The sequence below is a fragment of the Rhincodon typus genome, chromosome 11 (assembly GCF_021869965.1).
Source record: "Rhincodon typus isolate 14 chromosome 11, sRhiTyp1.1, whole genome shotgun sequence".
NCBI classification, from domain to species: Eukaryota; Metazoa; Chordata; class Chondrichthyes; order Orectolobiformes; family Rhincodontidae; genus Rhincodon; species Rhincodon typus.
Genome location: NC_063342.1, coordinates 60,134,018 through 60,159,747, shown reverse-complemented (window position 1 = coordinate 60,159,747; position 25,730 = coordinate 60,134,018). Strand labels below are relative to the sequence as shown.

Below are 25,730 nucleotides of genomic sequence, written 5' to 3'. Positions count from 1 at the left end.
TCACGTTCCCTGCAACACGATAATTCACCACCACCACTGATTCTGCTGTATTAAAGCACAGTAGAACTGTGATGAACAGAATCAGTCAAACTTAGTCACGATATGCTACTTTTTATGCCTGGCAACTGATCCGCTTCAAACCACGTAATAATCTGAGGTTGGAACCTGGATCAGTGCAGTCTCAGTCATCTGGAAGAATGCCCAGCACTGCAGGAAGAAGGTCAATGACCTCCTCCACTCAGCCCAGATAATTGTCACTATCTTTTCTCTGCTGCATTACACTCATGCTATCTCTGCTACTGTATATACCTCCCATCAAGTCTGACACTCTACCCTTCTCACTACTACATGCAACATCTTGCCCTACATGCTCTTACCCACCTCAGCATCTAGGTAGGCACAAGGTGAGTGAGTGCTAAGACACGAGATAAACGGTGCCTGACCTCCTGGGCAAAATGTCCTTGCAGTAGCTTTTCAATGCAAGTTGCTGCCCTAAAGGCGGCCTCATAGCAACACGCTATGAGGGTCTTGAGAGGCTGGCAAGAATCAGATGCCATTATTGGTGGATGGGAGGCAAGTAAGGCTGGTGCCCTGAACTAGCTCCTGAGATGGTGTTGCCAGGTGGCCAAGCTGGCTTTTCAGAGGAGCAAGCGGCCAGTTGGGCGCCCAGGTACCCACTCTGATTTTCATGTGGGGAATATTTAGTGTCCAGCTTCCTTGCGATGTGCAGTCGGTTAGAAAGCTGCATATTAATGTGACAATATGTGCACTTGATGACAATGTCAAGCAATAATTGCTGTTAATATGTATCTCACCGCTGTCTTGTGAAAATCTCACCTCAAAATGCAGAACTTAGTTTGAAAATACAGCTAGTTGCTCTGGACATTGAGAAAGGCCACGCTGGAATTTTTGCGAAGTTCTGCCAGGTTACTCACTATAATAGCCCACATCATTCAGGGCCCTATATGATCCTGCCCAAAGAGGTAACTATTTATGGAGTGTATCAAATAGGGCAGAATGTGGGATGGCATTCAATTCCAGTGAAGCAGTCAGGTGAAAATGGTTAGAACTGTAAATTTATTAATAATACTGCTTTAGGGTATTTTCAGGATATTAACTGCTTTGAAGTAAGGTGAGAGAGAATTCCTGTGACAAGAATATGAACTAATTTGATCATTGTACCTCTAGAAACCTAGGTTTTGTTTACAATGCTTAACTGTTTGTTCTGAGAGAAATGAATATAAATTTCCAGTGGGTGCTATAAACAGTCAATAGACAGAATATAATTACATAGTTAAGCATCCAGCAGGACATGGATTATGAGACAAAGCTATTAGCTGGAGTCTACAGTACCATCAAAGCAGTATTCCAATTTAACCATGGAAAGTTATTGCAGTCAGCAATTCGTCATGCCCATTGATGGATATTCATTCTTGCCTTTGCCAATGCACCAAATGTGACAAATTATCAACAGCCTTTTCATTACTTACTCAATGTACTTAAGAGAGACTTTCTGTGATTGTTTAGTGCTGATAGTTAAAATATACATCTGTAATGCAGCAAGTCGGAGAGCCACGTCATACTTCAGCTCAGGTCCAAATCGTTCCTGCACCACATCATTGCAACTCTGACAGAGAGACAATAAAGGGATTAAATTCACCAACCAGACAAACCTTGAAACTGAGATAAGTAATGGCCTGTGAAACCCATCCCTTGCTATATACTAGTATCCAAAACTAAATGTCACTGTAGCTTTTTAATTTTGAATGTTATCAGAAGGTCTTGAGGCTTTCGAATTCTCTTCCACGAGGAACACAGGAGGGTGGGTCATTCAGTTTATTCAAGGCTGGGCTAGGCAAATCTTTGATCTACAACAGAGTCAAGATTTAAAGGACGCAGATAGGGAAATGGAGTTTAGGGCATGATCAGATCAACCCTGATTTTATCGTATGGCAAAGATGGGTTGAGGGCCAAAATGGTCTACTGTTGTCCTTATTTCTTACGGAATCATTTTCTCTTTCCCTCTCCTTCCCCCTTCTGGCATCCATGAGAGATGTTAAATAGAGATGTCAGACTGTAAGGAGTACTGAACCCACTTCTACTTTGCTCAGATATATACACTAATTACAAACAAGAATGCATGTATCAGTGTAACCCACAATAAATACGTTCAAGCTTTACTCAGGGAGAGGGTCATCAATATTGTGGTTTGTGAATTTACAATGTTCATCACAAGTTGACACCTTCCGCTTATTGCTTTCGGTGCCTTACAGCAGCAAGCAAGAGTTTGAAGACAAAGAGCAAAGAATAGTAATGTATTTAAGCTGTGCCTTCAGAAAAGTAATCTTTTGAACAGAAGTGTGGATATCTTTGTTACATGTGTCTCCAAGAAGATTTCTGAAAAGTATTATCCACCCATTTGCGGGGAACTGATGCAGAGCCTGAAAGCTCTCCATTTAACAATTCATAAATGATAGGACAAAACTCGATCACACAGTTGGTTACATAAATTTGTGAACTTATCAATATTTCCACTTTGAGAAGGCACTGTATGGAGGTTAGCCGTTGGAATCAGAGGTCGCAGGTCCAGGCCCTTCTTCCAGACTCTCTTATGATGACAATAGCAGGTCTGAATTCTATAAAATAGTTTTGTTATTAGCAGATCCAGGAATGGGAATGGAGGGTAAATGCCTCTCATAATGGGCATCTTGAACTTCTTCCCTTCCTCCAATTGCTGATTATTTAAGGCACTTTACATGTGAGCTGTTACTCATTAAAAGTGACTATTTTCATTCAAAACTGATCTGTTACAAATGTCACTTTTAAGGATGATCAGAATCTTTATTAGACACCTCTGAAGCAGTTTGGGATGTTTTCCTACATGAAATGTGCGGTACAAATACAAGTTATAATTATTCTTTAATCCTGCCCACACTTGATGACCAAAGATTTTTATTTTTCCATTTCATGACTGCTGACTGTTTTGCTTTCATACAGAATATATTAGCCGAGAAATTACAGTTGATGAGATGAGCAAATGAGCAGTTCGCACGTTAGCAAGGCATTCCAACATCAATTACTTTAATGCAAGTGTTAATTTCCTCATTTAATTGAGCACATAACGTGGGAGATGATTCCACAATCTGAAACAAACACAGAGAATGCTGGAGATAGTCGGCAGGTCTAGCAAAATCTGTGGAAACAGAAACAGAGTTAAAGTTTCAAGTCATGCATGACTCTTCTAAAAAAGAGTCATACCAGATTCAAACATTAACACTGTTTCTCTCTCCACAGATGCTGCCAGATCTTCTGTGTTTCTCCAGGTCTCTTCTGTGTTTATTACATAAATGCAAGATTGTTAGAACTAAATCATATATCAAAAACATAATTTGACAGATCAACTAGTATCAGACGAAGGACACGCTTACCTGGACGTATAAATACTCAAAAGCAACTGCATCTCTCCGCAATAAATCAATAGGATCCTTTGGGACAAAGCTGATTCGGAAAAGACACTTCATCTTGTGGGAGCCCGGTCTCTGTGTCACCTAAAGCAAAGTAATATCAGATGCAGGGCAACTGGACAGGGATTCCAAGTACTACCATAATATGAAATTCTTAAAGAGAATAGGGAGCACAAAGCCCAATAACTTAATAGCTCAGTTACTGTGATGAGTCTAAGAATTTGATTTTAACCACCGCTGCACCTTCAAAATTCAGCTTCTCAAAGTGATGTGACTTGATTCATGTTGCAAGAGATAGATGCTCAATGCATTGAGCATCTGTCACTTCAGAGCAAAATAGGAGTTCCTGCTGGAATTTGATATCTATGTTGTATCACTACATTTTAAATAATGTTCACATCACATGCCAAATTCATCTTTTTGCATGTTGAGCAATTCTTCGCAAACATCTTGAGAGTTTGGTCTGGATTAATAATTGATCAGTAGAGTCTTGGATATAACTTTTGTGCTGTTGGTAGATAGTTTTATGATTTGTTTGATATCCCACATTAAAGAAATTTATGCTTCAGGCAATAATTTCCTCCAGAGCAGAGGTCATTGGAGATCTAATGATTTCTAGCACAGGATAATTTTTTTAAAAAAACAGAAAGTTGGTACAGGAGAAGTTTGAATGAATGCAGTTTAAGACCACAATACTGAGATGCTCCATTGCAAATTTGAATGGACTTTTTGAAATGTCTGTTTGAAAATATTACTTTTGAAATTGCCCAATCTATATTGTATAGGACAAAAGAAAAATCCTGCAGATTCCATAAAATTTACATAAAGACAGAAAATGCTGGTAATTCTCAGCTGGTCTTGCAGCAGAGTTAACATGCCTTAACTGTTGACTTTTGACTCTTCCCTTCCTTTCCTTGACTTCTCTGCCTCCATTTCTGGGTACAAGATGTAAAACAATATTAATCATAAATCCACAGACACACTCAGTGACATGATGCTACTTATTCACACCCTGCTTCCTGCAAGGACTCAATTCCATTCTCTAAATTACTTTGTTCGGATTATGCCACCTTGTACACTATTTTTTGTGAAGTCCTTTTCCCTCAGCTGCAGACTCCACCCACGTCACCAATCAGGTGACAAGCCCATGGCAATGTCCCTTCTACTTCATGCTCTTCTGCTTTCACCCTTTCTGCCCAGAACTGTGAAAGGGTTCCATTTGTCGTACCATCCACTCCATCACCAATATTCAATGGGTCATTTTTGCCATTTTCAGCAACATGCCACCATCAAACACATCTTTCCCTCCCCTTCCAGCATTCCAAAAGGACCAATCCTCCACTGGATTGCCTATTCCACTTCTTTATTATCTCAACAGGCTCTCTCTTCCTCCAAGCATTTTTCAACGCAAATGCCAGAGGTACAACATTTGCTTTTTTAATTCTTTCCTTCTTATCAGCTAAGGTCCCAGATTCTCATTTCGAATGAAACAGTAATTTATGTATACCTTTTTCGATTTAGTACATTGTATTTGCTGCTGGATGTGGTCTCCTATTCATGAGGGATACCAAATACAGATTACATGCCTGATTACCAAGAAGAATGCATCTGAATGCCCAATCACTTGTTAGTTGAATTCTCCACATTGCTTCCATCCTGATCTTCATTCTACTGGTTTGTTGCAGTACTCCAATGAAGCTCCTTCAGTCTTGAGGGACAGTGTCTTTAGACTGGCTATTTTACAGTCTTCTGGATTCAACAATTAGTTCAACAGTTTTAGGTTATAACATTTTTGTTTCCATTTTGATTCTCTTCCCCTCGTTTACCTTTTATGATGTTTGTTTTGTTTTCGGATGACAGCAATTCAGAATCTTATGATTCACACATCCTCCAGGTACTACTTTGTTTATTTACTTGTCCTATTGCCACTCAGTTTAGCCTTGCACCATGAAGGCTTTGTAATTTAATCTCTTCCACCCTAAATGATGTCACAAACGTTCATCCTTGTTCTTCTTTCTCATCATCTACTTCTTCACATCTGCAAAGCCTAATACATTTATGACTTTGGTCAGCACTGCTGAAAACTCATAAACCTGAAATTCTCATGTTATTTCTCTGTCCACAGATACTGCCAGACATGCTGAGTATTTCCAACATTTTCTTTCTAAATTCTGTAGATCTTGACAAGCATTTATATTAATATTCCTGGTATATTCTTTACTTTGTAAATGCATATTGTACAAATTTAACCTGTAAAGGCTCTGATTATTCAGTATAATTTAGGCAAATATACGGCAGACCAAAACAAAATTTAGAGTTCAGGTAGACTGGTTCAGTGAATACACAAAGGACTGCAGATGCTGGAAGCTAGAGTCAAAAAAGGTGGAGCTGGAAAAACACAGTGGTCAGACAGCATTCGAGGAGCAGGAAAGTCCAACACTGGCTCAGTGACGGACTTGGAAGACATAGTCATAGCAGAGGCTAAACCTGGAAGATAAACTCCTTCATATCTTTGACAGCAAGGCCTACTCATGATTTTAAAAATGAAAATGTGCTTAGAGGCTTTCGTTGGAACAATATATGGAATATATGTTGAATGGCAGTGCCTTAAATCTGATGTCATTGTAAATCTTCAGTCTATGAAGTCATTAGAACTCCAAAATATAGCAACTGTTTCTGGCCGACTGTCACCTGTATGTATTATTATAGAACACATGATGAAAATTTGTTGTGCAATAGATCCACACCACAGCTCATTGTGGTGTAAGATCCATCTGATTGGTTTGCTGCCACCATTCTCTTTTCCTGTAGGGGATCAAGAGGGCTTGCTTTGTCTTATGAAGTAAAGGAAATAAAAAACACTTGGTAACTTAATGAAAAAAAGCTCTGGTCCAAAACAAGGTTGTTGTTTATTGAATGATAGCAACTAGGTTACATTGCTATGCCAGACATTGTTGCTAAGAAAATGAGGGATAGCTTGATGATAGATCCAACATCTTTGAACTCCAAAGCTGTTTCCCACCACTTTAGTCCAAATGACATTGTCACATTGAGCAAAGCTTAATGCATTCCACAGCATTAATTATTTCAGAGTATCACACCCTCATACAATACCTCCCAGCAAACTATTTTCCCCTACGGTCAATGTTTATTAAACTAAGTAGTGGGGACAGGGATCAAATTTGGAAAGATCTGGCAAATCAAAAAGAAGAGACTGACAAGGGAGGGGATATGATCATGAGAAATGTTAAACATACTGTAACAAGAAGGGAAAGAGAACCACATTGAGGAGTAATTAAGATAAGACTAGAGATTACAATGATAATGAAAGGACAAAACTAAAGGCTCCGCATCTGAATGCAGGTCACATTCAAAACAGATGAACTGGTAATAGAAACAGAAATAAAGAAGCAGCATCTAATAGTGACTAGAAAGGCACATGCTGAATGACATAGATAGAATAAAGTTTTGAATATAATATATTGAACAGCAGTGCCTTGCCTCTGGTAATACCATAAATCTCTGGTTTGTGAAGTCATTAGAACTCCAAAATAAAGTAACTGCCTCTGGCTGACTGTTGACTATTTGTATTATTCTAGAACACTGAAGGGTACGTGACATTTAGGAAGGACAGGAAACTAGGAAAAGATAATAGAAACATAGAATCCTCCAGAGGCCATTTGGCCCATCAAGTCTGCACTGACCCTCAGAAGAGCATCCAGACCCAACACCTCACTCTATCCCCGTAACCCCACATTTATCATGGCCAATCTACCTAACCTGCACATCTTTGGACTGTGGGAAGAAACCCACGCAGACACAAAGACAGTCACCCAAGATTGGAATTGAACCCAGGTCCCTGGGACTGTGAGGCAGCAGTGCTAAGTACCAGGATGTTGAACTAGTTTGCACAGAGATGAGAAATGATAAAGACAAGAAATTACTTGTGGGAATGGTGTACAGCCTCTCTACGTGTAAACATTTGATAAGATGGATCACTAAGGAAAACATAACGGGAGTTTGTAAGAAATGCACATCAATAATCATGGGGGAGTTTCAATTTAAAAATAGATTGGAAAAACCACAGGTAGGTAGAGGTAGCCTAGATGAGAAGGTCATAGACATTTGTGGGATAATTTTCTAGAATAACGCATTCTGGAGCCAACCAGAGAGCACATTTTACTAGATCCATGATTGTGTAACTAGATTGGATTAATGGTAGTGAAGGCACCCTAGCTTGCAATAACTAAGAAAAGATTGAATTTTCCATTCAGTTTGAGGGCGAAAAGCATGGATCCAAGGCTAGTATTTTACACAAGGGCAATTGCGAGGGCACAAAAGCAGAGCTTGCAAACGTTGGGTTAAGAGGGAGTTCAAAACCGATGCAGTGGCAGACATGTAAAGAATATTTCAGATTGCATAGAATAGATTGATTCCAATGAGAAAAAATAACATCAAAGAGAGGGTCCAATATCTGTGGTTAACTAAAAACAAGTTGAAGGTAGCATCAAATTTGAGGAAAATGCATATAACTATACAAGAATGTGTGACCGATCAGAAGATGCAATGGAATATTAAAAAAAAGCAAAGAATTGTGAAAAAGGAGGGAGAATTAGAGTAAAAGAGAAAGTAGCTAGAAATATAATAACAAATAAGAGTTTCTACAGATATTTTATAAGAAAAAAGCTAACAAAGCGAGCTACAGAAAGTTGGTTAGGGTTACCAGAAGTTAATAGAAAATAGTTAATATTAAGAGTTGAAATAAGAAGGTGGCAGATGAACTAACAGGTATTTTGCACTGGTCTTCGTTATGGGGATACAAGTAACAGCTCTGAAATAACTGTAAATCAAGAAACAGAAGGGAAGGAGGTACTGAAGAAAATTACAATCCCCAGGAAAGTGGTACTGAGCAAACTGCTGGAGCTGACAATCCCTGGCTCCTGTTAACTTCATCCTACAGTTTTAAAAGAACTGGCTCATAAACTAGTTGATGTGTTGATTTTAATTTTCCTGAATTCCTTCATTTAGGAGGGCACCATTGAAGTTAGCTAATGTAACTCTTTTATTGAAAAGGAAGGAGACAGCGCAGGAAACTGCAGTCCAACTAACTTAAAATCTGTTTTGGGAAAGATAGTATTATTAAAGAATATGTACCAGAATCCTTCAAAAAGGTCAAGGTAATCAGGCAGAGTCAACATGATTTTGAGAAAAGAATATCATGCTTAATCAAGTTATCAGAGTTCTTTGTAGAATTAACATGCATTGTGGATATTCTGTACTTAGATTTCCAAAAGGCTTTTGATGAAGTGCCACATCAGAGGTAATTGCTGAAAATAAAAGCTCATTTGGGTAGGGGGTAATATACTGACAAGGATGAAAAACTGGCAAGATAACAATAAACAGAAAGTAAACATCAAAGGGTTAATGAGTACTAATGAAGGGTCCCAACCCAAAATGTTGACTCTCCTGCTCCTCTGATGCTGCCTGACCTGCTGTGTTCCTTCAGCTCCACACTGTATTGACTCTGACTCCAGCATCTGCAGTTCCTGCTATCTCTGGTTAATTTCTGGTTGTCAAGAGCTACAGGGATCAGTCCCAGGGCCTGCACTGTTTGCAATTTATATAATGGACTTGCATGAAGGAGGCAAAGGTACAGTTGCTAAATTTGAATACACAAAGAAAGGTAGAAATAGTTTGAAGAGGGCATAAGAAGGAGATAGATAGATAGATCAAGAGAAAGTGGGCAAAAATCCGGCAAAAGGATCCTAATGTAGGAAAATGAGAAGTTGTTTATTTTTGGCTGGAAGAGTAAAGAACCACATCCTCTTTATGGTGAGCGATTGCAGAGCTATGAGGTGCAAAGGGTATCCTGGTGTATGACTTACAAAAGTTAATTATACAGAACTGGAAGTAATTAAGAAAGCTAATGGGTTGTTATTGTTTTTTGCAAGGGGAATACAATTCAAATGCAGGAGCTTATGCTTCACCTGTACAGACACTGATGGACCCAAATCTGGAATACTGTATACAGCCACTGGTTTCCTTTTTAAGGAAGGATGTAAACGTATTGGATGCATTTCCGAACAGATTTACTGCAATAATACCGAAATGGGTGGGTTGCCTTATGAGAAAAGATTGGAAAAGCTAGGCTTATATCCACTGGACTTCAGAAGAGGAAGACGTAAAGTTTCCAAGGGTCTTATCAAGGTACATGTGGAAAGAATATTTGCTCATGTAGAAGAATCAGGAACTTGAGGTTAATGATTCAAAATACTGACTGGGTGGTGGGTTTTGGAAATCTATTCCTCAACAGGCAGTGGAAGCAAAGTTTTTTTGCATATTTTTAAGGAAGAGATGGCTAAATTCTTGGTAAGCATGAGGCTGAAAGGTTACTGGTGTTAGCCATGAATGTGGAGTAATTGAATTAGCCATAGCCATATTGAACAAAGGCACAAGCTCCAACAGCTGCTCCTAACTCAATGCTATTTGTATATAGGTTGGATGTTTTTCACTTGCCCTCGGTGCTTGCATTACAGTATTGCCTCTTGCCTGAGCCTTCTTTCAAAATTTATTCAACAAACTGTGTTATGGTTTAAAAAAACTTCAGTTAAAGATTCATCAATAAGCTGAAATGGGGTATACTACTCATTAACTCTCTCATCATTTTCATTTCTTTCCAACCTTTGCTGTTCTTCCAGTTTGAATTATCTTCTGTGGGAAAGAAGTGGTTTATTTTTCTGCTAAACCTGTATTATCCCTTGTGCTTATGCAGTCATAATCAAGGATTTTCACCTTTTGCAAGTAAAATAAATAATTCCTGCCATTTTCAAATAAAAAAAATGACACCACCTTTATCATGGCTTTGATAAACATTTCCCATTCTCTTAATGGCTGCACCACAGATTGGAGTTTAATAAATGATTCCTGTTTTCTTTATGATTGTCCTGAATTAATTCCACTCTTTGCAGCTGTTTCAGAAGAATCTGATTCCTTGAATGGATTTCACTAGACTATTTGCACTGTCTGCGGTGCTACTGTTAACTCCCATTCCTTTATCCCATTGGATGAGATCTGCTGTCTGCAGTTGAACAATTTTTTTCCACCTTTATTTACCATGTTTAAATAATCTCCTGCCTTCTCTGTGGGCTCAATTATTTCCTTTCTTCTCCCATTCAACATTGTCTACTTAGGCTTCAAAATGGCCGTTTTTAACTTTCATTCTGTCTTTGTAATGCCCCAGAGTTTGCAAATTACTCTGGGGCATTTGTTTCCTCTAAATAGTGCCATACCTTGTGGAGGCCACTCGCATTGATAGTGACACTTGATCTGAGCCTTTCTTGTCTATAAATAGTGTCTTTTTTTGTTAAGTGTTCTCTTCTCCATCAAGAATTTCAATTTACTCATACAGCCTTGGATGTATGTTTGATCTCTGGCTCCCACAGGTCTTCGACACTTAATATAATCTGGAACCATCTAGGCACATCTTCACACTCAACTGGAAATGTCCTTCTTAGTTTAAACAGATGGAGATCAGTTTTGTTTTGAATTTGCAGTCTCACAAGAAATGATTGTGCCACTGCTGCACAGTCAGATCTTCTCATGTCAGTATTCTCATATCAGAAATATCAACAGAGAGATGTGGTGAAAAGGCAATAAATATGATTGTGATCTTTTAAAAGTAGTCTTAGAAAACGTAAAGGTGGATAAATCTTGGGACCTGATTAAGTGTATCCCAGGATGTTGGGGGAAATCAGGGAGGAAACTGTAGGGCCCCTAGCAGAAATACTTGGTCCTTTATGACCATGGGTGAGGTGCTGGAGGACTGAAAGGTGGCCAATATTGTGCCTTTGTTTAAGAAAGGCTACAAGGAGAAACCTGGGAACTACAGACTTGTGAGCCTGACGTTGGTGGTGAGTATGTTGTTGGAGGTGATTCTGAACGATAGGACTTGCATGCATTTGGAGAGGTAAGGAATGATTAAGGATAGTCAGCATATTTTTACTGTGAGGAAAATCATGTCTCTCAAATTTGAATGAGTTAATTTTGAGGAAGAGCAGAGTGGTAGACGTTGTTTACTTGGACTTTAGTAAAGCCTTTGACAAGGTTGTGCATGGTAGACTCATCAGTAAAGTTGGAACACTTGAGATTCTGGGTGAGCTTACCAGTTGGATACTAAATTGGCTTGACGATAGGAGATGGAGGATGGTGGTGGAATGTTGTTTTTCAGACTGGAGGCCTGAGACCAGCAGTGTTCCACAGGGATCAGTACTTTTGTTCATCATTTATGTAGGATATTTAAAAGATATCTGAATAAATATATTAATAGGAAAGGTTTGGAGAGACATGGGCCAAGCGCAGGTAAGTGGGACTAGTTTGGTTTGGGAACATGGTCTGTGTGGACTAGTTGGAACGAAGGATTTGTTTCTGTGTTGTATGACTCTATGGCTCTATGTAATGAAATAGTTTCTGATAAAGCTTTAAAACGACTGTTTGGCATGAATTAAAGGGTTAAGTTATGAGGACAGGTTGTATAAACCTAATTAATAGAAGATTGAGGGTCAATTTAGTTGATGTAATTAAAAAAGCAATGTCCTAATGAAGTAAATGCAGAGAAAGAAGTTCCTCTTGTGGCAGAATCTAGGACAAGGGAGCATAATGTTACAATTACAGCAAGGTCATTTGGAAGTGAAATTAAACAGTATTTCTTGAAGCAATGGGTACAAAGGCAAAATACTGTGCTAGGAATCTATTAAAAATAGAAAATACTGGAAATACTCAGCATGTAAGAAAGCATTACTGGGGAGAGAAACAGATTTAATGTTTTAAGTGGATTTTGTCAGAGTTGGAAGGTCAGAGCTGTAGTAGGTTTTAAGTGACAAGAAAAGGAGCAGTGGAGGAAAGAACAAAAGGGAAGGTTTGTGACAAGGTGGAAGACAGGAGACAAAAGGATATGCGACAACATGAATGATAGTGGAAGGCAAAAGTGGATTGAGACAATTGAAAATGTTCCTGTTTGGTAAAAATTTCAAAGGATGTGGAACAAAGATGGGTAAATAAGCTTACAGACGTTTATAATCTGACATAATGGAGGAATAGGCCTGATGGACTGAATGGCCTACTGCTATTCTCTTCTTTCTGTTTTAAATTAGATCATTTTTTTTCTCTTAGTGGCAGACCTGAGGTGTGACATGAATTCGTGAGGGATTTGTGCACAACTGTCGAGCCTTAGTTTTGTTTGATACAGAAATTGGGCGTTTAGCTTACACAGAAATGGCTCCCAGAGGTTCTTTCCTTTTTTAAGGATACTTGTCCAGTCCAGTCAGATGTCATGTGATGAGTGCTTTTCGGAGGCCAGGCTGTTGCCATCAGCAGGGTTTTCTCATGTTAATTATCACCTCGCAATACAGCAGTTCCACTTACACCGTTAAGAGGAATTACCTGAGTAAGTGTCTCCTGGTCATGAAGCAAGAGGAGTTTGGTCGCTTCTCCTTCAGTGCGCTGCTCAAGCATCAGAGAGAAATGTTCAATGCATTTGATGGAGAGTTTCTCTTGAAGGGTCAGGATCACATCCTGTTAACACAGAAGTATAGTTTTAAAATATTGTTTATTTTCATGAACTAATTTAATTAGATTTGAATCAATTGTAGCAAAATACTATCGTATTCATTGTTAAAAGCTACCACAGACCACTTAGTCTATGTGGGACCTAAAACTGCCTTTTATCTTGAAGCAAAAGGAGAGGTTAGAGTCATACAGCATGGAAACAGACTCTTCGGTCCAACTTGTCCATGCTAACTTAATTTTGTCTTGTTTGCCAGCATTGGCCCATATCCCTCTCAACCCTTGCTATTCATGTGCCATTCAGATGCCTTTTAAATGTTAATTGTACCAGCCTCCACCAATTCCTCTGGCAGCTCATTCCATACATGTGCCACCCTCTGCGTGAAAAAGTTGCTCCTTCGGTCCCTTTTAAATCTTTCCCCTTTCACCTTAAACTTATGCCCTCTAGTTTTGGACTCCGCTACACTGAGGAAAAGACCTTGGCTACTCACCCCTTCTACGCACCTCATGATCTTATAAACCTCTTATAAGGTCACCCCTCAGCCTCCCATGTTCTAAGGAAAACAGCCCCAGCCTATTCAGCCTCCCCCTATAGCTCAAACCCTCCAACCCTGGCAACGTTCCTGTAAATCTTTTCTGAACACTTACCAGTTTCACAATATCCTTCCTCTAGCATGGAGACCAGAATTGCATGCAATATTCCAAAAGTGGTCTAACCAATGTCCTGTACTGCCGCTACTGTCCTGTAGCACCTCACATTAATCTAAATTAAACTCCATCTGCCACTTCTCGGCCCACCGGCCCATCTGATCAAGGTCCCATTGTGCATAGTCACTGGATGAAGAGTAGAAGGGGGAAATATTCATTCATGGTGTTATCTTCTATTTCAACCTTCGTGAGGAACAATGTTTGAGGCATCTTCACTTTGTTAAGAAGATCTTCATTCTGATCTCTACTCAGTTTAAGGTAATGATGGAATTTCCAATGGCTGTGAAGGCGACTGTGGCCATGCATTTTATACTACTTCGTAGTTAAAGAGGGCAATATTTGCAACATCTCCCAGTTTTTCTATCCAGTGTTCTATAAAGGAAGCCACTGAGTCTCTAAGCTGACGTTTCAGGCCTAGACCCTTCTTCAGAATTTCTGAAGAAGGGTCTAGGCCCGAAACGTCAGCTTTCCTGCTCCTCTGATGCTGCTTGGCCTGCTGTGTTCATCCAGCTCTACACCTTGTTATCTCAGATTCTCCAGCATCTGCAGTTCCTACTACCACTGAGTCTCTGTTTACTTTCTCATTGTTGCCACACAGGAGGAGTCTGTACCAATCTATCTACACTAATCCCACTTTCCAAAGCCTGGCCCATAGCCTTGAATGTTATGACATTTCAAGTACTCATCCAACAATTGTAATGTTTCTCATCTCAACTATCCTCCCAGGCAGTGCATTCCAGATTGCCACCATCCTCTGGGTGAAAAATATTTTCCTCAAATCACCTCTCAATCCCCTGCTCTTCACATTAAAATTATGCCCCCTTGTTATTGACCCTTCAACTTAGGGGAACAGCTGCTTCCTATTCATCCTGTCTATACCCTTCATAATGTATACACCTCAATCAGATCCCCTCTCAGCCTTCTCTGCTCGAAAGAAAAAAATCCAAGCTAATTTAGTCTCTCTTCATTGCTAAAGTGCTCCATCCCAGGCAACATCTAGTGAATTTCCTCTGCACCCACTCCAGTGCTATCGTATTCTTCCTACAGTGTGGTGAGCAGAACTGTGCCTAACCAAAGTCCTGTACAGGTTCAACATAACCTCTGCTTTTTATAATCTATGCCTCAAATGATCAAGCCAAGTGTCCTGTATGCTTTCTTAAAGCACTTTGTTAACCTGTCCTACTGCTTTTAAGGATATGCGATAAGCACCTCAACATCCATTTGTTCCTCTAAGTTTCTCTAGTGTCCTGTCATTCATTGAGTACTTCGTTGTCTTATTACTTTTCTAAAGCATCAGCTCATAGCTTTCAGGTTAAACACCATCTGGCATGGATCTCCCCACCTGATCAGCCCACCTATATCTTCCTGTGACCTAAAGCCTTCTTCCTCACTATTAACCACTCAACCAATCTTCGTGTCAAATGCTAATTTAGTTATCAGCCTGCACATTCTCATCTATATCATATAAAAGGACCCAGCATTGATTCTTGTGATATGCCATTGGACACTGGGCTCCAGTCATACAAACACTCTTCTACCACCACACTTTGTCTCCTACCAACTAAACTAATTTTGGATCCATTTTGCCATTAGTCTCCCATGTGGGACCTTGTCAAAGGCTTTGCTAAAGTCCTCAAGATTCAATCAAATTTTTTAGGCATAACCTCCCTCTGACAAATCCATTCTGATTATTCCTCTTCAAAATTTGCTTAATACCCTACCAATATCCTCTTGCTCCACACATAGTATGCTCCCTTAGGCCTTATGGGTCCTATTCTTTCCCTGATTATCCTCTTCCTCTTGATCTACTTGTAGAATATCTTGAGATTCTCCATAATCTTAACTGCCAGTGCTTTTCATGGCCCCTCTTTGCTTTTTAAGATCCCTCCTGCACTTTCTGTATTCCATTAAGAGTACCTGTACCTGTTAAAAGCCTCCCTTTTCCTTCATACCCAATCCCAAATTTTCCTAGACATCTAGGCTTCTCTGAGCATGTTGCTTCTACATGTCACCCTAAAGGGAACATTTTGGGCCTGTACTCTCCCCATTTCCTTTTTGAATGCATCCTGTTTTTCTGCTGTAGATGTTCCCATAAGTAGCTGTTCTCAGTCTACTTTGGCCAGATCCTGCCCTATTTTAATAAAATCTGCCCTCCTCTAATCCAAACCCTTCACTGCAGACCATCTCTTTCCATAATTATAATTCAATGCTTGATGACTGTTTTTTATTATGTATGTTATAATTGCCAGTTTTTAAGTTAGTTCTTCAATTCAGTGACTGTTACTGTTTCTCTGTGTATTAATATAACTTTAAAAAGCTCTTACCCCCAAGTTAAATCTCTAGTAAAGGTTTTTAATCATGTCTTTCATGCTAATTAGCATTAATTGGACAAAATTCCATTATAATTCAAGCCAAGAAACTGATGTATAGTCCTGCAGGCACTCATTGCTAGGTAGCTTTAGAAGTAGCCAGCAGGATACTGGAAGGTAAGTGCATTCTAACTGGCTTAGCATCCCTCCATCATTACTTCCCTCCTTCTTCCAAAATGAAAGATGATTTCTACTGGGGAACAAAGTGACCCAATAGATTGTGTATCGCAAATGCTATTTCAGGACTCTTTAAAAGGGAACCAAAAATATTATAAAACCAAAGAACAAGGATAAAGTTCTAAAATGACCTGTAATAACTTTCTGTTACAGATCTTTTACGGTATGCCACAGGAGTCCACATCTTAATGCCCTCCCAAAATCAGTATACTTTAGCAGCACTGGCTGTCCGCTGTAAATATATTGTATTCGACAGAGTGTTTCATTGCCAGAGAATTGCAGTATGTCACAGGGACTCATGATATTAATTAATTGCTTCTATTACTAGTCAAAAACCTAGAAAACAATATATTTATGTATAAATATTGACAAATTTTGGATGGAAAATCCTCATGGAAATCAAACTGCATTCAATAAGCTTGAGCATCTCCAGAGTTTCACAAAACTAATCTTAATCTCACAGTCACTAAATCAGAATCGGAAGTGGAAATTCTAACAGACAACACAGTTTAATTGAATTGCACAATTTCCTCGATGTGACTGGAAACACTATTGAATGGAATGCCTTGTTAGCTCAGATTGAGATGTTACAGATAATACATACAGCATGCCTTTGTTTGAGGCTGCTATATGGGTAGTTTGTAGTTCTGTCTATTTTTGTAACCAGGGCTAAAATGAACAAAGATTATTTAAGGTAACGAGGGAACAATTTCACTGTTGCTCTTTCTTCTAGCTCGTACCATTTGTTAAATTCAATAAAATCTAATAAAGAACTCCATGTATTATTCAGCTGGTACATAGCCTTGGGATATAAAGATGAAGCAGTATTTCAAAACAGGGGGATTTGGGAGGGATTATAGTGGTGTGGAAAATGGATTCATTAACATTCCCTTGCTTACACTCTTATATTTAACTTAAATTGGATAAATAAAAACATAATGGTTTCCTTGAAAACCAGTGAATCATAGCAAATACATTTTCTCCTTTCCTAACAGTGTCAAAATTCTCTAGGACTACTGATCAAATAAACAAGGTAAAAATACGTCACAGCATCATATCTGCGTGCAACAGCATGTCAGGGTCAAAGCATTGTTGGCTTAGAAGAAGTGGACCATTGTGGCTGGTGTAAATGTTGACGGTTTAGTTCCATCAAGTTGAGGAACAAACTTTGCTTTATTTGACAATATATTACAACCATATTTCTACAAATAGTAACAGCTCTCCCGTGTTGTTACTTCTATCAAGTTCCATGGTTTTCTTTGCATTGGATACGAGTTACATTTTGGTAGTGATATGGCATCAGAGAGAGCTCAATCACTTCAGTCTGCTGGCCTTCCCACCCAAATGTGAACAAAAAGCTCACAGCAAAAACAATGAAAGCAAAAATATCTTTGTTCTTTTTTTCGCAGTTGACTCATAGCTTGAAAAAGAAAAATGAATTAAAGGCACCAGATTACATTTTCCTAAAATGCTACTCGATTATTGAAAGTTACATTATAAAAAGTATCAGTCGTAGACAGTTCCTTTAAAATTAAGCATTTCAGAGAAATTTAAAAAAACCTGTATTGAGTTCAATGATGATAATTCTGATCTGGTAAAATGTGTGATCTCGGTTCAACTGCCTACAACAGACTTACCTCCAATTTATTACATTCTGGTATTCTTTTTGTTACATTGTTTGCCACATCACAATGATGACTACAATTCAGAAAATCCTTCTTTGCTTGTCACGTACTTTGGAATGCCCTGAGGTCAGGAAAGGTGCTTTATAAGAGCAATCTTTTTTTTCTTATCCATTGAAGTCAACTTTATCCACAAGGACTGAACTTCTCAGGCTTGGGCGATGCTTTGGAGGCAGGGTGGGATCAAAGTTGTGGGGGAAAAAGTGCATTGTGCCAGTTCCCAATACGTACCTACCTTCTGCTTTTTCGGAAGGTGACTTGTGTGTTAGCAGCAGCATCCTGGCACAGAATAAAAGCTAACTGAGGCTGTTATACAATTTTGCCAGAATATTGTGCCACATGGGATTAACGCTGTGTCTGTGATTTGGCATCTCAAAGAGGGTGATCAGAAAAAAACATGATTGTTAAATATATCGTGTATGTTGATGATACACGTTGGTAAGTCTGAAGTCATCCACAGCCAGAAGCTTCCTATGGGGTGGTTAGTTCTTGGAGACTGTCTCACATTGTGCTGGAATTGAAGAAGTGTCCGGTGCCTATATTCAGCGACATTTAAGAATGGGCAAAGATGACAAATACGCCACAGATTCCTGGCTTTCCCTCTCAGACAAACCCATGGTAGCCATTATCTGTGGATGTTATGGTTGGTCCATCAGTAATCAGTCAGAAAACTTGTATCAGCAGACTAGGTGACAAGTGATGGAAATATTCCCTCCAAATGGTGCCGGTGGTGGTGGCTAAAGAGAGGCGATGATGTAATTAAGTTTTTATAAAGTTTTCAAAAAAGTCTCAAAACATTAGCTGGCTGCTAAGAGCTGCTGGGAAGAGTTTCAGTAAACTAAAGATAGTTTTGTGGCAGTATCACTGGCCAGTGTACTAGACTATTATGAAATGATGACTATGACAGCAGTCGAGGAACAAATGCAGCATTTAGAATGTCTTAATAGATTACATAACTTTGGAAAATCCTGTCAGTAAAGTGTTTCCTACTGGCTTAACAGCACAGGAAAGAGAACTTTTCAATGAAATGTGACAGGATATTACAAGCATAATAATATGTCAGAACATCTCCTATGATTTTGCTCACAGTCAGTGCTCAGTTTGGCTGATAGTTACATCTTAATAATTACTGTTAGCTCCCCGCCTGTCTTGTTGTTCCCTGAAGATGAATGTTTACTCTGTGATGCTTCAGTTTTTGCAAGGCATTCAGGTATTTCCTGTATATTAGTGTCTTTTTATTTTTGGTTCTGTCTCAATGCCTGTAAATTTCTGTGCCTTCACGCCATCAACTTGTTATCTGTTTCCCTGATGCACCCAGCTCACTAAATAGATCAATGTATTCTAACATTCATTTTGACAAATTCAGGCTCAGTAACAGGATAAAAATATTCTTTTAGATCAGCTGCAGTTTGGGATGTTATTCCTTATTTGTTTGTTGAGTGACTGAGGTTAACTAAGGCCTTGGACAAGGGCACCTGGAATTAGGAGGGTTCTAACCAGATAATTGTTGTTACAAATATTATGCATAGGATATACTTTTTGTTGTCAATAATATTTATCAAACTGATTAATGTACACATGATTGTACCCTATCTCCATATATTTCAATTGTTTGTGTTCCCCTGTTTCTTTATCTCTGTTAATTGATTGCATTGACAATTTGTTTGTGATTCCTGTTGTATAAGGTAATGATTCTGATGAGATTAATGTTCATGTTACATTGGTTCCATCCATTCTACTGATGTCTCACACAGTCTGTAGGTAGAGACCAGGAGTTCTCCAGGCCTTTGAGCCCAGAATCCGTCACGGTTCCCACAATTCAACCATTTCTTTCCTTTTCTTTATTTCTCACTCTTTCCCATCAACTCCTCTTTCTTTCAGTCTCTTTTTGTCTTTATCACCAAATATCTAATCTTTCTTGGTTTCTTGTTTGTCCCTCCTTCCATCATGTTATTATCTGTGTACTTTTATTTCTCCAAAGTAGGTTTCTCTGGTTACAACCACTTAATCTTGTTATTAACCATGCATCTTTAGGTGGAGCTTTGCCAGGAGTCAGGGGTCTAGGACTCACATCAGTAGTGGACTTAAAAGGATTTTCTTTAGATAGGCTGGGGTAACTGTGTAGTACCACTGGAATATACCAGGGACTGATCTGTAACAACCAAAATAGTGAGGAAAGGCCTTTGACAGCCACTTCACTTTCCCTCCTCCATCAACCTTATCTGTGTCTGAGGTTGTGTGCTCCACAAGAGAGCAGCTGAATTCTTAGACAAATGAAGGAAACAGTGATGTTCTTAACTTGGAGCAGGGAGAAAAACACAGGTGACTAGAGTGAGCGTTTCAGGTCTGTAATCTTTTGGCAGATCTGACTCTGTCATGATATTTCATTCCAGAGATGCTACCAGGCATGCTGAGCAGTTATAGCATTTTTTGTTTTTATTCCTTTTTGAGATCATTGATATTTCCATTTCTACCACACTTGTAGACAGTGAATTTTAGTGAAAATTGGTATTGACTGATGTGAAAACTGACGGCATTGAGAAATGGAAGATATTTTCACTGTTACGCACACCCAATGCCTGTGTCAAGAGGTCAAGCTTAGCGATACGAATTCAGTTGAACCTTTTATGTGTATCAACTGTTGCTCAGTTGGTAACATCTTGTGTCTGAGTCAGATGGTGTTGGTTCAAGTCCATTCAGGGAGCTGAATACAATGTCAAGGCTAAAACTCCTGCGCACTACAGATGAAGTGACAGGGTTTTGCATGTGCTATCTTTTGGATGAGACATTAAACTGAGACTATGCCTTGTTTGCCTGCTCAGATGGATATAAATGATCCTACAGCACTACTGCAATTGGTCAGAATGAGCTCTGAGATGTGATGATAAAAGCTGCTATTTAAGTACAAATCTTTCTCTTTACCTTCAGCACTTGCAGTCTATGCCTAGACGGCTGGCTCAGCGGAACAGCAGCAAGGCGCTGTTCCTCTTTGAATATTGCTGAGAGTTCCGTGTCACCAAGTGAGACTGAGTTGTGGTTATTCAATTTCTGGTAGTTTTCTGAAGTACTCACTTCTAGCATATTGCAATACGGAATTGAATGAGTATACTTTGAATAATAAAAGCAAAAAAACTCACTAAGTGTAAGCGTTAAGTTTTCAAGTTCAAAATAGAACATAGAAGCACGGGAGGTTTTGGTAGGAGTAAAAATTTCCACTTTGGCTTCACAGGTAGACAGGGTGATGAAGAAGGCATTCGGCACGCTCGCTTTCGTTGGTCAGAGTATTGAGTAAAGGAGTTAGGTCATCATGTTGCGGCTGTACAGGACATCGGTGAGGTCACCTTGGAGTACTGCTACAGTTCTGTTCGCCATAGGAAGGATATTACTAAATTGGAAAGGGTGCAGAAAAGATTTACAAGGATGATGTTACTGGGGTGGAGGGTTTGAGTTATAAGAATTGACTGGATAGGTTGGGACGTTTTCTCCCCTGGCGTGTAGGAGGTTGAGGGATGACCTTATGGAGGTTTATAAAATCATGAGGGGCATGGATTTAAAAGGGACCTGAGGGGCAACTTTTTCACACGGAGGGCGATATGTATGTGGAATGAACTGCCAAAGGACGTGGTCGATGCAGGTGCAGTTAACATCCAAGAGACATTTGAGCAGGTACATGAACAGGAAAGTTTTAGAGGGATATGAGCCACATGCAGGCAAATGGGAGTAGTTTAGCTTGGGAAACTTGGTCGTTATGGACGAGTTGGATCAAAGAGTTTGTTTCTGTGCTGTATGGCTCCAGAAGAGGGTTTAAAGTAATTAGCAAAAGATTTAGAAGGATTACTTGAAGCTGAGTACCTTTAAGCTCAGGTGTGTAATAGTTCCAAGAGGAAGTTATCTGTAGTTTCAGTCTCTAAGTTAGTTACATGTGACTTAAACTACTGAGGTATTGGAGACAGGTACTCTGTGTGAGTACTATGTGGGTGGTGTTTTTGTGTACTATTTAAGTGTGTTATTGGGTACTGAACTGGGGGTGGGGGGGGGTGTGGTTGGGGGCGGTATTTTGGGTACTAAAGTGTTTTGGGATTAGTGGGATTATATTTTTACAATTTTAAATATCTTTGAATTTGTGTTATAAATAGAGAGTTTGGTGTGGCTTTCATTTTTGTTGATAAACTTCTGTGTTATTGTTGAAGCAAACTTTGTAACATTGTGTGATTATGTTTCAGCAAGAAACCACTTTGTTAAAACCAAAGCAAATCAAATATTATCTATTCAGCTGTCTAAGATCTCCCTTTTCCAGGAATAGCATCAGCTAGGATCATAACAGCGGAATAAGTAGTTGGGGTGTGGTCTTAGCTGACTACATCCCACCGAGCCAGTTTCTATTGCTGCCTTTGGGAGAAAAAGTGCTAGAAGAGAAACATCAGACAGGAATTTTAAAAAGAAACTTGTTTCCCTTTGGACATGTAACAAACATTGACTTCTTGAAAACGACCTGAAAATCAACATTACTTAAGATAATCAATATTACAACAAATAAATAATTACCCCAACCTTTATTCAACAATTATTGATAAATATCTCCAGGTTACCAGCATACAGCAGTAGATTTTTTTTAAGGCCACAAGTGTGGAAAATATGTCCAATTTAGTTGTCACAACAGAAGATTTTTAAATAGCCTAATGGGGCAATTAATTAATTAACACAATATATTTGGCTGCATAGTGTCATTCTGTGTACACCAGTGTTGATTGGGATCATTAGGTGCATGGTATAATAATAGAATGTGCATTTAAGTAGCACCTTACTACCTCCATTGGACATCCTAACTGACTGATTTACAACCAATAAAATATACTTTTGAAGAATGTTCACATGAACTAAATTCAAGAAACAATGCATGCACAGCAAGTCCCATTAACAGTTTCGAAAAATTACTGTTTATAGTGGTGATGACTGACAGGTAAAAACAAGACCACTGGGAGAATTCCTCTTTTCTGTTTCAAATAAATTCAAGGGAGAGAAACTAACAATGCTAACTGCAGGATACATCCAGAGTGAACCTGCCTCTACCATGTTTTTACACGCAAAAGAATAGGCACACAGGATCTTTGTTAGACATTTCAACTGAAAGATGGCATCTCTGACATTGGTGCAATCCTTCATCACTTTATTGAAGGGTGAATCTGCGGATAAAACAAACAACTGTGAATGCTGGAGATCTGAAATAAAACCAGAAATTGCCAGCAAAACTCAGCAAGTCTGGCAGCATCTGTGGGAAGAAAATAGAGATAACATTTCAAGTCCGGTGACTCTTCATTGGAGTTCCTGTTCAGGAATGCAGCCCTTTAAATCAACAAAAGCATTATTCACACCATCCAGCATCCCAGCTACTGCTCATCCAACCAAACTCTACCCCACATCCAACAACCCTGCCTTTGCTCACCCTCCTGCTCCCTTGCAACACTGGGATTCTCAGTTCCACCATTGGCAGAAATTGGGGTTGGGGGGGTGTGGAAATGGGGGAGTTTTTTTTCTTGATTTAGTCAGGGGGTATGAGCTTTGTTGGCTGGGCCAGTATTTGCTGTATATCCTTAATTGCCCTTAAGAAATGGGTGGAGAACTGCCCTGCTTAAGTGCTGCAGTTCATTTGGTGTAGGTGGACACATAACGTTGCTTGGGAGTGAGATTTTGTCAGGCTATTGTTTGACTAGTCTGTCAGACAGACAGTTCTCCCAATTTTGGCATTAGCTCCTAGATATTATTGAGGAGGGTCGACAGTACGCCGTTGTCATTTCTGGTGTCTAGATTGATGCCAGGTGGTCTGTTCCAGCTTCCTTTTTGACCCTTTCTATTAGTTTGATACAATTGAATGATTTGCTGGGCCAGTTCAGAGGCAGTTAAGAATCAACCATGTTGATATGGGTGTGGGATCATATGCAGGTCAGACCAGCTAAAGGTGGCAGTTTTCCTTCTCCTGACCAAGCAACAATATTGAATCGGATGAGTTTTTAACAAGAATTGACAACAGTTTCATGAGTGTAGTTAGATTTTTAATTCCAGATTTTAGTTGAATTCACATTCTGCTAACTACCATGGCGGAATTTGACCCAAGGTCCTCAGAACATTACCTCGGTCTCTAGATTACTAGTCTAGTGACGATACCAATACATTATTACATCCCCCAGTTGCCTGCATAAGTGAAGCTCAACAACACTCAAGCAATTTATCACCATCTAACTTAGCCCATTCGATTAGCGTCACATCCACAAACATTCACTCTCTCCACCACTCTTGCTCAGTAGCAGTAGTGTGCATCATCTACAAGAAATTTACCCAGATACCTTTAAACAGTACTTTTCAAACCCATAACTACAGCCATCCAGAAGATTAATAGCAGCAGATTCACCATAGTAACTTGAAAATGTACTACAGTTCCTTCAGTGTTGCTGGGTCAAAATCCTGGAAATCCCTCCCGAAGAGCATTATGGGTCTACCTACACCAAATGAAATGGAGGCGTTCAAGAAGGCAGCTCACACCACATGCTCATGGGCAATTAGGGATGGCCAAAAAATGCTGGCCTAGCCAGTGATGCCCACATTTGATGAATGAATAAAATCAAAAAAAAAAATCTATCTTGTAGATAGTGGACAGGCTTTGGGAAGTCAGGAAGTGTATTACTTGTTGCAGAATTCCTAGCCTCTGACCTGCTGTCGTAGCCATAGTATTTACATGGCTAGTTCAGCTCAGTATTTGGTGAGTGGTAACCTCTAGGATGTTGACAGTGGGGGATTCCGCAATGGTAATGCCATTGAATGTTAAGGCTGGTGGTTAGATTCTCTCTTGTTGGAGGTCATCACTGTCTGGCATTTGTATGCTGTGAATGTTGCACGGCACATGGTTGCTGAAGCCTGGATATTGTCCACAACTTTGTGCAATTGGAGGCAAGAACTGATTCAGTATCTGAGGAATCGTGAATGGTGCTGATCACTGTGAAATCATTAGCTAACGCCCTCATTTCTGACCTACAGATCCATACCACCTTCAAAAAGCAGAGACAGAATAGGAGGAAAAACCTATGCAGCGGAGATCAGAAACATAAGTTTTGGCCTTTCTTTTATAATATTATTAAGGTGCAAGCACGTCCTGTATTCTCTATTCCTACAGCGATTGGAATAAATTTATTTCATTTTATTTTATGCACAACAGCAATAAAAGTTGAATTGTAAATGATTATCAGTCACAAATCACATACTTATAGAGTCTTTGGTATGATAGTTGATCAAACCAGTATACCTTTAACAGCAAATTTGAAAGTTCCACAGACAAATTCCTAAATTTTTCCATTAATGGGGATGTCCTAGCACAGGGGCTAAAGATGGGAGGGGTCTTGCTGTGGTGGCTGGTGGATTGGAGAGTTATACTCCCAATGGTGACCAATTTAGAGGCTACCAGCAGGATGGCAGCCTGCCCCCAAGATCTGCCAGTCAATGTGGCAACTTGTAAACTTTTTACTGTACTCAATTGAGTATGTGTGACAATAAAGCATCTCCGGAACCTAAACTGGATTCAGGAATGCTGGGGACAAGGAAGCACAGCTTGGTAAAATTTCAATGTTTGGTGCAGAACAGTGGGGTCAGTGAGTAACAGCAGCAATGTTACCTTGAGGGTGGCTACTGCTTTACTGATGGTGATGATGGTGTTGGGGAGGGGGTGAACCTCTCACCCAGCAGTCACCCCACGTGATAGTGGGCTCTCCTGACGTGTAAAA

At 39.5% G+C, this 25,730-nt stretch overlaps 1 protein-coding gene across 1 annotated transcript in view; it reads right to left on the bottom strand.

Moving 5' to 3' along the window:
• The window catches only part of frmpd4 (FERM and PDZ domain containing 4), a 573,791-nt gene that overhangs the window by 19,940 nt on the left and 528,121 nt on the right, over positions 1-25,730 (bottom strand). The window contains exons 8-10 of the mRNA XM_048602573.1: positions 12,903-13,034; positions 3,429-3,548; positions 1,491-1,627 (exon numbers count right to left, since the gene is read on the bottom strand). Coding sequence (XP_048458530.1) covers positions 1,491-1,627; positions 3,429-3,548; positions 12,903-13,034 — 389 coding nt within the window. The remainder of the gene's footprint in view (positions 1-1,490; positions 1,628-3,428; positions 3,549-12,902; positions 13,035-25,730) is intronic.